At 40.8% G+C, this 17,934-nt stretch overlaps 1 protein-coding gene across 3 annotated transcripts in view; it reads right to left on the bottom strand.

Annotated features, from left to right (window-relative positions):
- The window catches only part of DPP6 (dipeptidyl peptidase like 6), a 1,666,940-nt gene that overhangs the window by 294,842 nt on the left and 1,354,164 nt on the right, over positions 1–17,934 (bottom strand). For all 3 annotated transcript variants that reach the window (XM_089692326.1, XM_089692191.1, XM_089692252.1), the window contains exon 5: positions 7,090–7,164. In XM_089692326.1, the coding sequence (XP_089548452.1) occupies positions 7,090–7,164 (75 nt within the window). The remainder of the gene's footprint in view (positions 1–7,089; positions 7,165–17,934) is intronic.

The raw sequence follows: 17,934 nt of genomic DNA, 5'->3' as shown, positions 1-17,934 counted from the left end.
ACTGATAACAGATTTGCATGCGAGAATCTAAAACAGGAACACAGAAAAATATATCTAAAAGAAGTTCCTGCCTTCCCATATTCTACTGAAATAATTTTTACTTCTATCTGTATTGCTTTTGGAGAGTTCTTCTCACTTTCTTTCTGGTCATTGTCAGCATGGCAAAATGCGATGGGAAAACTCTCTAATGGACTGCAGTAAAGAACAGACAGTGGACTTTTTCCCGCTCTATCCAAAATTAAGAAATAGCATATTTGGCTCGATATTTTGAAGAAGAACTTGGGGTTATTTTTTTTAAATTTTTAAATCAATTTCTCTATTTATTTAAGAATAAAAAGTGCAGTTTTCACTGCACTACTTACCCTGTCTCTAGTGCTGTACACCCCTGAAAACTCCACTCCACTGTTGGTCCTCTTCCAGGTTGAATGATGACCAGCATCACTCAACTCACTTTCTGTGAGCCCAGGCTGTCACAGCTCCAACCCTGAGGGTGCAGTACAACAATGGCCTGGACTTACATCACAATACTGCAGGGAACGGTGCTGAGGTCATAAAGCCAGAATCACTTTCTAGAGTATTGTGGGCTTCCCACTGCCCTGCCGTGAAAAGTTGGAAAAGTTGCCCTGAGTATGTTATCTGTCCAACCACAATCCCAAGGAAATGGTGTTTTGAAAAACAGGTGTGGGAGGAGTTTGTGGGGAGGAAAGAAACGGTGCAGTGGTGGTGGTGGGGGGCGAGTTAAAAAACAATGGAGTTCCACTTTAAAGTATTTGATGGCACCTGTATCTACCAGAAGACTGGAAAGTCTTTGGATTTTTATAAGCTGCAGCAATAAAAAGGTTAAATGCTAGTACAGTTTACATAATCCCACATAATAATTCTTCTTTAAGCCCATTACTCATACTCGGCATGATGTTCACTTTGTGTGCATCCCAGTAGCTTAGGCACACCACTCATTATTATTTTATGATGAGGCATCATATAATATTTACTGCTGTACACGAGTTTACTTAATATATAGTGCTGATGTACAGTCCTTGAGGGTAGCGAAGCCTGAAATCTAAAAGACAAGCCGAATGACAAGTGGCGGCAGTAGAATAGGTTCCATTACGCCATGCATCACAGTACAAGTCAATATTCAAAGCAGGCAGGTGGATATACAAGTAACAGCATCAGCGTTCATCCACAGGAAGGTCGATGAAAAATGACAGTGTCCAGGTAATGGCTTATGCAGCAAAGAGATGACTAAAATGTAGAAAAAGCAAGTGGCTTTCAAAAACAAATAACAAAGAGGAAGCCTTGTTCAATCACTATTTTTAACAATATGAGACAGTGCCATGCATTGTCTGCATGTGCCCCCCATTCCTCTCTACAGGCTAAACATGAATGCTCAGTCAAACAGGCCTGAAAGACAATAAACTACACTTATATTGAGTGAAATATGTAGGTTGCTACTGTTGATCTGCTTCTAAAAATTCTAGATACTTGACTGCCTCTTGAGAGTTAAAACCACTCAACAATTGCTTTTATCTCTTAGGGGTCTGTTTTTGAGAAATTTGAGCTGGAGTTTCTGGGTCTATACACATGTTGTGGCTACTATAAGAAGGTTCAATGCACACTGGTGAGTTTGTTTTATCTAAGGTATATTATGGAGAATGGAATAGAAGGACCTGGAACACACAAAGATGGGAAAAACACCCAAAACGTTCAGGTAGAGAGGAACCTAATAGTCAGGAATTATTGCAGAGCAATCTCAACAATGGAGTCTGCAAGACTTGGAAGAAGCAAGGGGTTGACTTAGTCAATTAGGCCCCATTTAAAACAATACAATTGTGGGCAGGTCTTTTATGTCAATGACAAAGAATAAGCATGCAGCCGCTAACGTCAGATTTCCTTGTGAGCTATTTGTTTTGGATCAGTGGAGTAAAAATTATTAAAGTTAATGGATCAGCACAGAAACAAGTAATTTTAGAATGAGATGTCAGCAATGGCAACCTTCACTCAGTACCAGTTTGTCAAAGAGAGTTGGATCATTCTTTCATGGTGTTTGAGGAAAGATTTACAATGGAAGTTGAAAATCAGTAGCTGTTGAGTGCCTAGATCCTTGTATTCAGCTGCAAGTGGGAATGTGGATGGTCCTTTATTGGTTCACATTTGATTTTGTAGCATGTTTGGCTTGACCCTTAAAACATGTAGGCAGCATGCTATTATAGAGGCTGAGATAGGTTTTGCTGGCAAATGCAGAAACAAATAAACAGCTATTTTCTGTAGATGGCCCTTTTTTTTTTACTAATGTTTGTGTTTTGACTGGAGAGCTATTATGGAGAAATGACAGCAGAGGATAGGGAACAGTTTGTGTGACAGATAGTGAGCGTCTGTCAGAAACAAAACTTTTCCTATCCCTTTGACTGTGTTGTTCTGATATTAATGGTTTACAGAAGCAAGCATAGATTTACAGCTGCACAAGCATTATGTCAGACCACATGACGATATTTTGGTACAGTCAGGAGTGTTACAGCAAATTATGGGGCCCAATAGGGACATTTCCATATCTCAGATCAATGGCAAGTAGACGAAAAGCTGACATTGTATTAGCATGCACTGCAACATGTGCCAATAAAGAAATCGGATGTGAAGCACTTTTTTTTTACAGTAATTAAGAAATATGAATTTTAATATGCAGAGAGAGGAGAATGGGGGATTCACAACTTGCTTCAAGGTAAACAATGGTGAGCTAATAAAAAGTTTGGCCTACGATTGTTATGCATGGACAAGTAAGCTTTTTAAAGGCATCTGGCAACAGATTATCCATATCTCAACACTCAATTCAATATTTTTTTCCATAATATTTATTGCTTATGAATACACCAGCATACAGCAATATCCACATCATTTAAACCATACAACTTTGGATAGTACAAAGGACAAATAAGCTCCAAAGATAGAGCTAGCTCTGCTCAGTAGCAAATCAGCTAAATTAATACTTACCCAAATACAAGGGGACCCAGCTGATTTTCACATTGCCGTCACGCACAGATGGGTTTTTCCATTACATACAGGTTTCAGGGGTCAAAGGGTGTTCAGTCTAAACCTCATACTGTCCTGTACATGGATGGTGGTCCTAGACCTCCTCTCGTAATCCTCCTGGTCATATCACATGTAAAACCTTCCTGCCTGGAGTAGTCAGGCGCATAGGCCTATGATTGACATATGGTTTAAACAGTAGCTCCAGAAATTCAACATTATTCAGCAGAACAGAACAGTACATACAAAATAAGGGCAACTAGCCATATCTTCAATCTTTATATCATCATAGTCCTTTTAGCATTACTGAAGAAATGTGAATTTTGTGTTATCTTTCTTTCTAAATCCTCCTCAGTCTTCTCAAAAGAGTATAGCAGGTGCCCATCCCCTGAAGGGGAGAGCAAAGGGAAACCCCATGCACAGTCTTCCCTAGCAGGACCCTCCAACCTCCAGAGCCAACTCAACCCACCTTATATAGGGCACTATATGTAATCACTCTGCCACTAGAAAGAGCAACCCTAAAGGGAACCTGTTGTTATCCTAACCCAAAAAATACTGACCCTGAAACTGACCTTTGACCATGACCTTGACCCAAACAATAACCCTGGCACTGATCAAACCTTGATTTAGGTATTTTGTTGTATTATTTTGTTTTATTTTTTTTCACAAACTGTTGTCTTTTTTCCTCTCTACAGGGAAAGAGAGAGAGAGAGAGAGAGGGAGAGAGACATTGTATCTCTCTCCTCCATTCTAGTCCATTTTTAGACCCCTTTACCCCTTTCACGGCCAGGTCCGTATGAGGGGTGGGGATTATAGACAATCCAGTGACTGCAGCCACCGGGATTGTGCAAAAACACTGACAGACAGACCCCTGCCTGTCAGGTGGAAGCAGTCTGGTGCTTGAGCTGCTGCCTGATTGCTTCCACATCCCCCGGTAATGGTGCCCTCCCCCCGCGAGCGCCATGGTGGGTGCCAGCAGGTGGAGAGGAGAATAGTTAAATTAGCCAGCTTAATTAATTTTTTATTATTTTTGTATAGGAAGCACTGTTGATCCATGGTTGATTAATGATCGATATAGCTGACTAAATTAGTCATTCAACATTCTTGACAGGTAGGAAAGAGTGGGGGAGATTTACTAAAGCTAGAGCACTCAGAATCTGGTGCAGCTGTGTATAGTAGCCAATCAGATTCTAACCTCAGCTTGTTCATTTAAAACCTGGAAGCTGAATGGTTTCTATGCATAAATGAACCTAATTTTGCACTCTCCAGCTTTAGAAAATAAACCCCAGTAAGTCAGTTGCACAAACCAAGTCAATCTGTTGTTATCAGATGTTCATTGAGGATCTCTGATTTGTTTTGCTCTTGAATGGACTCACTCTGTGAATTGGTTATCAGGTTCAAAGAACTCCATATGAATTCTATTTCACAGATGCTGATTCATAGTGTGTCCTCCATTAGCTCACAGTCCAGTGAAGCACAGGCTAACCATCGGTCACCAGTGTCAGAGGAGTACAGTGGTGAGTCCCATCTATATAAGTTTTTTTTTTCTACAATAACTTTAAAGTTTTACAAATGTCTTTTTATGTGAAACCTGAGAAGTCCCTTCATTTTTGTTTCTTTTTGGTATTAACTATAATTATGAGGATGTAGTGCAGTTAAATCTGTGGCTGGCCACTCCTATGGTTCAGTTACACAATCCCCAAGACTATTAATAGGTGCATTATGACTGGTTGGTGAACAAAAACTCAGGGTATAATAGATGTTGTTCTTTTTGGTTATGACATTTCCACTTAAAATGATCAAAACAATGTAGAGAATGTTCCTATCGGCTCTACTGCAATTTTGTCACCTTCTGGATTGACGGTTACAGTTTTGCAACTGGAAAAGAACGAACGTTCTGGATCTCTTCCTACTGCACATTGTAACAGCAAAATCTTTATATGAATTATCAGTTATATGGCGAAATACATAGATGTCAACACAAAGAAGACAAACTTTTATCAGTTATTTCTCCAAGTTCTCTATGTCTAGTTACCGATCAAGAGTTATAACGTCGGGTCTAGTTATAATAAAAATACTGAAAGAAGATGGTTTTTCCACAGCACTGTACAAAGTAAGAACATATAGGAACTATAATGATAACATTTTAACCCTCAAAAAAACATGAAAAAGGAGGAGTGAGAACGCAGCCCTACAACCTAAGAGGAGAAAGGGTAGACTTCAAAAGTGAGGGAGACTTGTAGCTGTAACTGGCGTACAAGAGAAGGAAGTTGTTCAATTTATATTTCTATTTTCAAGGTATTAAAAGTATTTCTAAAGCCAAAACTTTTTCTTGTTTTGAATAGAGTAGGGAACGGTTGAAACACCTATCATTTTTTTTTTGCAATGTGTGTGCCACTAGGTCCCCTCACTTCCTGTCCTGTTGACAAAGCAGAACATGAGAGACTAACTCTACAATGTGGGGGAAAACCCTCTTTGACAATTGTCACCAGAATAGGTGTCCCCATTGGCAGAGGTGTATTTAGCTCTTGTGCTGCCCTAGGCAACACTAAAATTGGGCGCTCCCCCAACCACCACTAGCAACCCCTCCTCCATACCCAGCCCCTCCACCGCTGCCACCAAAATTAGGTGCCCACCACCAGCACCCCCACCCAGCCCCTGCCACCACTAAAACTGGGTGTCCCCCACCACCACCAGTAAACCCTCCACTCACCGCCCCCGGGCCCCGCCGCTGCCACTCACCACCCCCTGAAAACTGCCACCCTAGGCAAATGCCTTGTTTGCCTCACAGTAAATACGTTGCTGCCTATTGGATGATGTCAACTCTATTCCTGTTCTGATGCCAGCTCCAAATTGTGGATTTTCCCTCACTTTCCATCTCAGTGACAGTGGTCACCAGGAAAAATAGAGAGAGTAATTCTACCTAACAAGCGCACAGACGGCAATATAAATCTGATAGGGGTTCTAACTCTTCGCCACTCTATTGAAAACAGGAAAAAATAACTTTAGAATAATTTCGAAAACTGACTTTGAAAACAATGGGCGATGTTGAAAATTAATTTATATTCAGAAAGCAGTATCAAAAAGGCAGCACTGGAGAAGTTCCAAAGGAGGTGACAAGGGAAAGAAGTTCATGAGCAGAGTGACGGCTTGTTCACGCAACAATTCAGCATTTCAGGTACATGCTTGCATACGCATGTAGACAATTTCTATGCATTTTTTATGCTTTTTCAATGCGTTCCAGTCAGTTGTTTCCTCTTTTTTTATTTTGACTCTTTATCTTTACTTTGAATCTTTATTTTCATTGGGACACTGTGCATTCTGGTGTATTCTGGTGAATTTACACACGTGTTGATGCAATCTGAGGGAAAAAATGCAGCATGTTGTACTTTTGTTGATATCACTGGAACTGACCGCACTGAAATAGGGCCATTGGAATACATGGCAAACAGTGTTCAAGCATCCTGGATATTGTTAAAAAATGCACTGGAAAGCACCTGGTGTGAAATAGTCCTGAAGGATTGGGATAACTGTATACCTAGAAGATAATATAGGATACCAGGTTGCTAAAGGGTATGACCTATAAGACCGTTTTCATTCAAATATCTAAACTCTTCATTTTACTGTTAAATTAAATCTATTTATGTTATATCAAGAGTGCGCAAATTAATATTGAATTTATGAACCAGTCTGTCCAATCCTGAAGCTAGCCGGATTTTTTAGGAGCCAGCTCCACAACAATTATAGAAAACCTCAAAAGTTAGGTGCAAGCTGTAATTGTTAAGGAGTATTGGGCTACCTGGTTCCTGTGATTTGTGCTGCCCTTTGTAACATTTTAATATACTTGATATACTGTATATACCAGCATGTAAGTCTGATACTGAAGTCCTTCTGAAAGCATTTTCCATTCTTGTCTGCTAGATGGCACTGTTCCCTATAGTTCTATAAAGCTGATGTGCCCATCCAATGGCAGCAGATGAGTAGAAGATTTTTCCATTAATGACACATTTTCTTTAGGTCAATGTCACCGCAAATCATGGTCTATAGGTAGCTCTATCCACTTACCGGTTTGACATTAAATGCAAGCAGAACATACTTCATATCTGGAGATACTTCATATTTGCTGACCCTGAACGTATCCTAGAAAAAAAACAAAGAAAAAAAGAATTTGTAAAACATTTGTTCATATAATCTGTTTAAATTACATATTTGTTAAAGTAGTATATAGAAGAAGGATTCACTCATACACATAGCTCCCAACTGTCCCATTCCTTTTCCTCCTTGGTTGTCCCTCTTTTTGTCTGATGGACTAATATCATGAAAACTTACAGGTGAAAAAAACCTTTTGTAGGTGTATCCTGTTTATTTACATATTAATTCTATGTGGTCTGAATAAAAAAAGTTCACTTACAGTTCTATTTCTCCCCTCCTAGCACACATCTTCTTTCCCCTCAAATTTTCCACCCTAGTACAAATCCTTTCCCCCAAATTCCCCCTCCTAGCATAAATGCCCCTAATCCCACCTCCTAGCACAACCCCCTCCAAATTATCCTTCCCAGCACAAATTCTTCCTCCCCACACAAATCCCCGATCCTAGCACAAATCCCCCCCTCCTAGCACATGCGCTTCTAATCCTGCCTCCTAGCACAACCCCCCCCCCCCATCCCCCTCCTAACACAAATTCCCCCATCCCCCTCTCCTAGCACTAATTTCCTCCAAATCCCTTCTCCTAGCACAAATCCCTACTCCCAAATCCCCCCTCCTAGCACAAATCCCCCCAATCCTCCCGTATAATATAACCCCCCCAATCCCCTCTCCTAGCACAACCCCCCCAATCTCCCCTCCTAGCACAAATCCCCCCCAATCTTCTCTCCTTATACAAGTTCCCCCTCAATCCTCTTTCCTAACACAAATCTCCCCTCCTAGCACAATTCCCCCCCAATCCTCCCTTCTAGTATAAATCCCCTCAATTGCCTCTCCTAGCACAAATCCCCCCAATCTCCCCCCCTAGCACAAATCCCCCCCAAACTTCTCTCCTTATACAAGTTCCCCCTCAATCCTCTTTCCTAACACAAATCTCCCCTCCTAGCACAATTCCCCCCCAATCCTCCCTTCTAGTATAAATCCCCTTAATCGCCTCTCCTAGCACAAATCCCCCCAATCTCCCCTCCTAGCACAAATCCCCCCAAATCTTCTCTCCTTACACAAATACCACCTCAATCCTCTTTCCTAACACAAATCCAACCAATCCCCTCTCCTAGCACAAATCCCCCCCAGTCCCCCTCTTAGCACAAATCCCCCTAATCCCTCCTCCCAGAATCACTCCTGTTCCTTTACTCCCCCACTTAGGACAAATTCTCCCAAATCCCTCCTCTAGCTAAACCCCCTTCGCAGCATAAAATCCTCTCACTTTACCCAAATCCCCCCAAAGCCCATCCCAGCACCGCCCTAGATAAGGCCATGGAGTAGGGAAACCAGCGGCTGTGGCTCCGGCTCTAAGCGGCAGTGCACCTTAGGCAGCTGCCTAGTTTGCCTAGTGGTAGCACCGGCCCTGCATACAGGTGAACAGGATTGTTGGTCACTACAGTCCCTATTTAGGAGGGTATAAACCAATTTGTAACCCTACTAATATATAATAATCCTTTATGGCCAATTTATATATATGCAGCAGAGTAATATACAGTGACATATTGCTGTGCCATTCACTTGGAATAACAGTCAAATGCACTAAGGCAACATACACGTGGCAATGCAACATTGTGCATTGTGGCAAAAATATGCTGACATGTGACAAACCCATTGATTTCAGTGGGCTGCCTTAATGCAATGCATGTAGACATGTGACATACTGTAACATGTGTTAACTCACTGCACAAATAGAAATGGGATTTTATTGTTTCATTCAAAATTGATATCAAATGATTGGCTGATGTCTGTGACCTTCTAAAACTACTCAGAAATCTCTGTAATTATGCTAACTCAAGCAGCTTTAAAGCTAATGTTTAGGTAGGAATTGTATTGCATAGTTATATTGGTTCAACTTGGATGTAAGTATTCCATACCTGAGCAATCTCTGTGTAAACAGCAAATCACTGTAGTAGTTGCTGCTACTACAGTAATAGCAGCAATCTTCTGGGTCCACTGCCGCTATTCACTGAATGCCTTATATTTTATTTATTTTTTCAATGATTGCAAGGCATTGTCTGATTGGATGAGGTGGAGATCATGATTTCACCTCCTCTTTTCATCCAATCAGAGAACACCTTGTATACATTTAATAAAATATACAAGGTATTCTGTGAATGGAGGAAGTGCCAAGTGAGTGACCCCCATGCAGTTACAGAAGGGCAGTCTCTTGGCACAGAGAGCAGCAGTCACTGTAATAGTGAGACTACTACAGTGATTGTCAGCTTCCGCTCCGGTATGAGATATGCCTTCTTACAGTGGTCCAAGCTGGACCAATGTAACTATGCAATTAAATTCATACCTAAACTTCAACGTTAATATATTAATACACGTTATTACATTTATCTTTATTCTGAATTTTACATGATTCAGCAAGCTTTTCACCGTGCTTCTGTATGATACTGCATCCTTTTAGTCACAGTAGTTTCTGCTTTGTAAAACCTTCAGAGAACATGTCCTATCATTCTAGCAAGCAAAAAACACTTGACTGCATTTTTTAGGATCAGGATTGGGACCACTCAGAAGATCAGGACATTAGAAAACATAGGACCACCATCCTAAGAAGATACATTCCCAGCATCTCACAAGTAATCTGTGTCCTCTAAATAAGTAGTGTGCACTTTTCATATTTTACTGGAACACAATATAGTTTTACATATTAAGGTACACAAAGATGTCTGTTGTTGATTGCAACTACTAAAGAATCATTGTTAGAAAAGTGACATAAACATGAATGAAGGAGTAGACAGCTCCAGAGGCTGCAGTATATTCTCCAACCTGAAGGTAGAATTGTACTGTTTCTACAGGTTGTCAGGAGCCAATTGATGACTATTTTTATTTATAGGAAACCATCTTGGGGAGAACAGCTATCAGATACTGAAATTGTGTGATATTTGCGTTGGCCATCTTGACTGGGACCTGATATATAGAGATTCCTCGCATCATTTGGCCATACCTGCAGTGTGTGTAAGGGCCAGTTCACACCAGAATTTGGTATGGGAATTCCATGTACTGTGTGTGTTTCTCGCACCATGCTCAAACAGCATTACAGTTGAGATCTGCAGCAGATGTCAATGTTATCTTAATGACACCCCAAATCCATTGCGTTTGCCTGCACCGGCAGTAGCACATCACGATTCATTTGCTGTGCATTTTTGTAAATTGTGCGTGCACTACTTTTGGCCCACTTTACTTTGAATGCCCACTTTAACTTTCTATTTAATACCTCAACTATCCTAGGAAAGGGGTTCATGTGTAATTTACAATAAGTACTAGAATCCCTTAATTGTCTCAAAATTTCCTTCTCATAGTCATCATTTTATAGTAACTCCACGTTCCCCCCTTTATCACTTTTCTTTATTACAATATCTTTTGCATTTTTTAGCTCTAGGAGTGCTCTTCTTTCCTCTCTAGTCAGATTATTAGGGTTCCTCATGGACCAATTAATTTTACACAAATCATTATGTACTAGATCCAGAAAGGTACTAAGTCATTTATTTTCTCTAATATTAGGCATCCTCCTAGATGGTGTTATTAATCTAGTGTGTCTAGAACTCAATTTCAAAGTTTTTTTGAATTAAATAAAAGATATACTCTTGATACATCAGTCCTATACGGTTTGAATACAGAACCCAATTTTAAAAGTCTGTCTGAACTGAATAAAAGATCTACTTCAGGGCTAAAGATTTATCCACATTGCCATCTGAGTCAAAAGAATTTTTGGTATGAATCTGTCTGTCTATGGTGGTCTCTTTTCCTTGAAATAAGGCTTTCTCTTCAATGTCACCATTGAGTATATGTTTTTTTTGTATGATTTTTGATTTTAAATGTAGTGATGGTTTTCTAACACAAGAGGGCCACATAAACAACAATGTAATTAGGGTACTATATAAGGCAAAGCAATAGTAGTCCCCTCCCAGTTCTGACAAAGTCTGCGGTGATTGGCGGACAAAACGCGTCAACGTGATGACATCATTACGCTCGGCATCTCCATAGGGCGTGGTGCCCACGAGGACGGAAGAAGCGGTTTGCTTCAGCTCCTCACTGGAAAGGTAGGAAACACTCAAATTATGATGAGGATATCATCCTAAGCAGCCAGCACATGGCAACTCTGAGTCACAGCCTACTTCCACCGGTGGGAAGTTTATAGCCGTTTGGCTAAATTAGGCTTTAGTGCTATCAATATAAACGGGTAACATACCCTCATATTTTTGGAAACCCTGTGCCTATCTACCTCATGCTTGGGGAATTTTTTGAACTCCTATTGGAGGAATACCTATACACTACGCTTTATATGTGTTGTGGCATGCTAAAACAGTCTCATATATATTTTTAAGGAACCGCACTACTTTCTCATTATTGAGCAATTTTTGGAAACCCAGATTTGGGTCTATATATTGAAATATACATAGACTGTATTAACCAGTCTGGACTTTACATATTAACTACCTGGCTTCCCACCCCCATATTCACTTTTTCATCCAGACCTGATCTTACTTCAAGTGAGGAGGAGTCCCCTTGATCTTTTGTATGAATCATTTACTACTGTGGATACATTTCCATTTGGGGTGGCTATCCAGGAAGGCCATATATCCATCCTTTCATGATGGTCAAGTTTATGAGAAGGTAATGGAATAACATATATACCTGTCATGGGGTTGTTCTGTTATTGCATACGGTTAGTGCATATATCCTATTTTTTGTTCCCTCTACTATGATCCCTTCTTTTCTGGTTTTCCATTTCAGGAGGTCATTCTATTCACTGTGGTGGCTACCAAAACAATTTTTTGAAGAATGTTCCCCTTATGCAGATATCATATGGAAAATATGAAAATTCCTTGATCAAGTAGTTAGGAACTTCATTGCCTTATGTGGATTCCTGATTGCCGAATAACTAATAGATCTGGAGACGCCGAATGTTTTTAGTTCAGTGATGTTATAATGACTTGTTTACCATGTCTCTGTCTAACCTCAGTATGATCCATGTGATCGAATAAAACTTGTTTGTAAATACTTACTATATTACTCCGCTTGGATTTTCTAATAACCACTCTGTGTGAGCAGTATTGCACTTGTCATACTGCTATGTTTTATGTTAAGCATATCAGGTTTATAAATCAACACTAATTATTAGTGAGACGGAGATATTTATATGACACATAATTACGTGTCATGTTAGGTGGCTATCCCCCCCTTTTTTTCTAACATTCTACTCACTTTCTTTCCCAGTGTTCACACAGGAAGTGAGAAGTTCTAACCCTTCCCAGTTTTATCCAAAATTAAAGAAAAAACTTTGTCTGGAGTTCCACTTTGAATGGTATCGCTGAGAACAGATTGACCACTTAGTTATTTTATTTCCAACTATGATATTAGAGATCGACGAAAACTCTCTACATCATCTATTGTCCATTTTCTTAGATCTCCTGCTGATACTAAACCTGTAGGTGTTTCCAAACCAAAGACACAATCTTAATACCATGTAATTACATTGAGTACATAATTCAGGCTTCATTTAATTGAGGCTCATTAAAAGTGATCTACATAATAATGCACATAACGTGCCCCAGTGGCAGTTTTTATGTAGGTTAAAGAGGACAAAGCTCTGAGCTCAAATCACCCTTCCATAAACAAGCAAGAAGCAAGCTCATCAACCGGGAACTATTCCTCCACCCTCAATACAACACGGGGCCCATTAAATTCATAGAGGAGGGTAAGAACGTACAGAAGCATGACAAGAACACCAACCACCATAACAATGACTCAGTAATAAGATATACTGAATACCACCTCTTTTCTCTGCTCTGTCTGACACCATATTTTGATATGTAATTATTAGCGAGAGCTGTTTCATAGGACAGCCTTCCCCAACCTTCACCTTAAATAGCTCTTAGCCAGTGTGATTAGGAATATTGATGCAGGCATATTGCTGTGCTGATTGCCAGCTTAGTCACTTCTGCAGGTCCTCCAAACCACAAACAGCATATCATTAAAGGGAAAGGCAATGAAAAACATATTATTGCAGCTGTATTCCAGCAAAAAATTGCCTCCAAAACAAACAGTCAGTAATAGGGCATTGATTTTCTAATAGAGCTGTTATAAAAGTGATCTCTAGCAGTCTCATGTAACGTTCCTAATATCTGACTTTCTCCAACAGCATGTCTCCAACCACAAATGGAGCAAGTGCAACAGACTATGGCCAATTCCTTTAGTAACGTTGCAGTCTCTGACATTCTTCTGTACATTATTTACTGTACATTGAATATTATGTCTTGCTATATCAGGGGTCCCCTATTCTTTGTAAGTTGACAGTCACTGCCTTGAACTTTTTTAATTGAAGCAACATATAACTGCTTCCTCCAGAAGGTTGTTGAGCCAGATCCTGTTTTAGGGCTTTCTTCCCTATCAGACAGTTAAAGTGACTAAAAATCCTTATTCTCCAAAAATAATGTAAGCACATCAATTATATCTGCTCACAGATCCCCTGCTGATCAGAGCAGAGTGGGAGGATGACACATCCATGTCTCTTTGTTTATGTAGAGTGGACTAGGACAGAGCCCACTCTGCTCTGTGGGTTGCCAGATGTAAATGGACTCCAATGTCCATTTACACCTGACTACCCTACAATCCAATCTGCCCAAACAAAAGATGACAGATCACTGTCCCTTTTTGTTTTTTTTTTTTTTAGCAGCGACCAAGGATTGGCAGATGTAAGTGGACACAAGTCCATTTACAGCTGTCTGTCTATTGGGATGAATGGACTTTCTAATCAGTTCCACCTGAAAAACTGACAGGTGGACCTGATCTGACCTGTCGTGAAAGTGGCCTAAGCAGAAAGAGTCCTTGCTCTGACTTATGAGTAAAATTATGAGTAAAATTCAGCATGAGCTATTGAACTCTAAAAACAGCAGGCTTTGTCAACAGGTTCATTAAGGATAGCCTGGAAAATATGTAAAAATTAGCCCAGAACGCCACCTGCTATCAGAATGTAAAAAATACAAACTATTAATATGCAATATAAACTACATTTTTTTAGTTATGACTGTAATGAGAAAATATGCCTGAAACCACTACATATTCCCTTGAAAGGCTTTTAATGAGTTAGAAGGTTACAGGACACATAGGCTTTAAACACTGTTAATGAAACAAGTCTTATCACAGAGTTCAATCAACTTTTTGTATGGCTTTGAACAACGGGGTGCTGTTTTAGGTAGAACCATAATGAGCAAAAATCAGAACGACAAACATTCTCTTGTAAGACAAAAAACAAGTTTCTGTGGAAGACTCCAGAACATCTACAACATGTAACTTGTTAGTACCAAAATAAGAATAAGCTTTATAGAAAATTATTTGTGTACGTGACCTTAGCTGCATTTTAAACACATCCACAGATTGGCTGAGTGTATTATATCTGTTCTTAGGTCCCATTAACGCAAATGTACGCATGGACAGTGGCAGCTCAGCCTGTAAAACAAAGACAGGCTGACAGGAACCTTAAGCTGGTCATAGATGGGTAGAAAATCATTTGAAAAATCACTCAAAAACCTCAGTCATTCAGCTTTGTAAACGTTAGTAGACTCATTTCGATTCTCGAAATGCAAAGATTTATGGCAGAAAAACAAACTGGCATGTTGGAATTTTGTAGTGACAATGAACGATTTTCGATTAGTGGAATCAATCGGGAATACCATGAAAAAAATTGATCAACAAAGAAATATACATTTTATATTATAAATGAATGACAATATGTCATCAATATGTCATCAAGTGGGGGAAAAAAAATTATATCAATGATGGCGTAATAGCATGTTCATTCAAAAGATCTTTATCAAATGCAAAAGAATTTTCAAGTGATTTTACAATATGTCAGCAAGTGGGGGAAAAAAATGTTGTATCAATAATGGCGTAATCGCATGTTCATTCGACAGATCTTTATCAAATGCAAAAGAATTTTCAAGTGATTTTCCATCCATCTATGGCCAGCTTTAGCTGTCTTCTGAGCTTCACATGTATTTAAGCATTTGGCGGTTACCAGCCATTTGGGGCAGATGTCCAGCCCTGGAAACAGACAGTAATGGACAATCCTAACCGCAGGTAACCTAGATGTTCAGATTGCAAACAGCATTGTCTCTTGTCAGCCTGTCATTGCTTTGTACAGGCTGAACAGCTGAAACTCTATGCACACACCTGTGATCCCACCAGCAGCAATATCAATGCAGCACTGTCTCTTCCTGCTGCTGCTTCCTCCTCATCAATAAGTCCTTAAAAGGACACTCATACTACAGCAGATCCAATCGGATCACTGTGCCCAGCAGGACACAGACCTGTTCCCCTGCTGAGCAGGCAGATCAGAGATGGAGTCCACCCCCTGTGAAAGGGGCCTTACAGTTTGATTGCTTTGTAAAGCTGCTACAACCTTAGTAGAAAACCTGGTCTCCTGCCAGCATGCTGAAGATAAGGACCCATGCTTGCTGTGTGGATGCAGTGGTCTCTCTGCAGAGGTCCACTGTGCCCCATGCTGAATCATAGCTATACCTTTGCAATCAGCAAAACTCATGCTGTCTGTTGAAAAGAGCGCTCTGGCTCTGAATCAGCAGGAGAAGGGACATGTTGGAGCTCTGCAGAGAGATCACTGCTTCCACACATAGAGAAAGGGTTCCTTCTATTCCATGTTGGTAGGGGACTGGCTTTTCCACTCAGGCTGTGACTGCTTTTTTTTTATAAAAAAGAAAGACTTTTAGGGGGTACCCATAGTGTCAAAAGATTAGTAACCCATCACTGAAGGCTGATTTTTTTTTCTCTGTGGCAGTCCTCTTGAAGTGCCCACCAGATGTTTAAAAGATAGCTCCACCCTCATATTTATTGTGTAACATGAAACTGGGTCAACCTGCACAGCCCCCCACTCCCAAATAACTCCTTCTCCACTGTCACCACTTACAGAATCTGGGAGCTTTTCTCTGACTGCGCAGCTGCATCATTCGTTAACAGAAAGTTACGAATGAAAGAACTACAAATCCAATTGGCCACCGAGGGAGAGGGGCTGTAGTTCTCAAGTGAGCACAAGTTTGATGACATCACTTCACTTGTAGTCCATTGATACTTCCTTCAGCTCTGTAGCTGAAGGACCTGAGCTGGAGGAATAGTCTGCAGGAGCCAGAGCATTGTGCCTGTGATGCTGATTGTGATTACAATTGAAACCCAAAAAATAATAAATGCATATTTTTTTGCAATATAGTTTTTTTTTATGCAAAAGTTGGAGTTCCCTTTATAAAGGACAAGTTTTCTTTTAGACAAACTACATTACTATTACTTTATTCTCACTAGCCCCCAGTTTAAAATAACCTAGAAACCACAACTTGCTGCTTAATTATCTCAGCTGGACAGCCACAGCTTCCTCCACTGTTTTATCTCCTCTGTTCCAAATTTCTCTTTGTGCCCAGAGGAGATAAACCACGGAGAAGACTTCAACTGTCACTTTGACATAAGTGAGCAGCTGGGTGGAGGATTCTGGGTCAGTTTAGGTTAGTTAAGTTAGCCGTGCACCTACTGATTTCTCTTGTTCAGCTCTGTGGGCTGATCAAGAGAAATCATTCAATTTCCTATCCATCCTATACAGTGAGAATGAAGGAATCTCCCCATGCCAGCTTTTCTATTTAGTATAAGCTGTAGCTGCTGAATACCTGAACAGACACTGCATGTAGAAATAGGCAGGTTAATCTCCCTCAGGGGCGGACTGACCATTTGGAAACTTGGGCACTGCCCGAGGGCCCGGGGTCAGTAGAGGGCCCCATGAGATGCCCCTGGTACCTTTTTCATAGGCTTTTATGAGTTTGGGCAAGGACACAGGGGCCCCATGATCCCCTATTGCCTGGGGGCCCCATGAGTTGTCAGTCCGCCCCTGATCTCCCTATATAGGTGGCGCTGTTGCCTCCGCCTTGCAGGGAGAGTGGATGACAGGAGGATTGTCCTTTGTACGTGTCATTGGGTGGGCTGCTGTCCGATTGGACCCTGCTACCCGGAGTGCCCCTGCAGCCATCTTTAGGGCAGAGCTTACCAAAAAACCCTGGCATGTATTCAGCGCGGCTATTAATTGTGGCTAGGTGAGAGACAGCAACCAGCTTGACAAGGAGTGTGTGCCAGCTTAGGGAAAGGTTCCAGAGGAGGAGGGACAGCATAGGCCATAGCTCATTTGGGGACTTCTTTGCTACTTGTGCTTACTGAATCCGCCTTCCAGCCGCTCCCTGCACCAGGTGCTGCCAGCCTCCATGCATCACTCTCTCTCTCTGTGAGTCCTGCATACTGCTGTGAGTGTTGCCACTAGGTTCTTATTGTTGGAAAGACTCTGTTATTGTATTTGGAACGGTTTGACAATATAATTTCACACTCTAAACCACTGTGTGTGCCATGCCTTCCATCTGGGTGCCTACCACCTTGGTTTTCCCCCGCCCCACTGCCTTCATTCAACTGATTGAAAAATTGAATTTTGTCAAGCCCAGTGGTGCCTACAGGACCACCCACAGCTTGAGAAAATCTCATAGGGTGCATCTGCTATGGGGACAAACAACTTGAAGATGACAGCTGGTGTATAGGATAACTGGAAACATGCCCTGGCAGCACTTCTAAGAGTATGGAGCGAGATCTGAGAGAGAAGAGAAGAAGAAGGCACATCTAAGTGCAGTAAATCCAGAACTTTTAATAAAGGATGGTTAAAAACCTTTCAAAGAGTGA

This window comes from Staurois parvus, unplaced genomic scaffold (assembly GCF_062004578.1).
Source record: "Staurois parvus isolate SC_StPar_1 unplaced genomic scaffold, SC_StPar_1.0 ptg000005l, whole genome shotgun sequence".
NCBI lineage: Eukaryota > Metazoa > Chordata > Amphibia > Anura > Ranidae > Staurois > Staurois parvus.
This window is presented reverse-complemented; position numbering and strand designations above follow the sequence as displayed.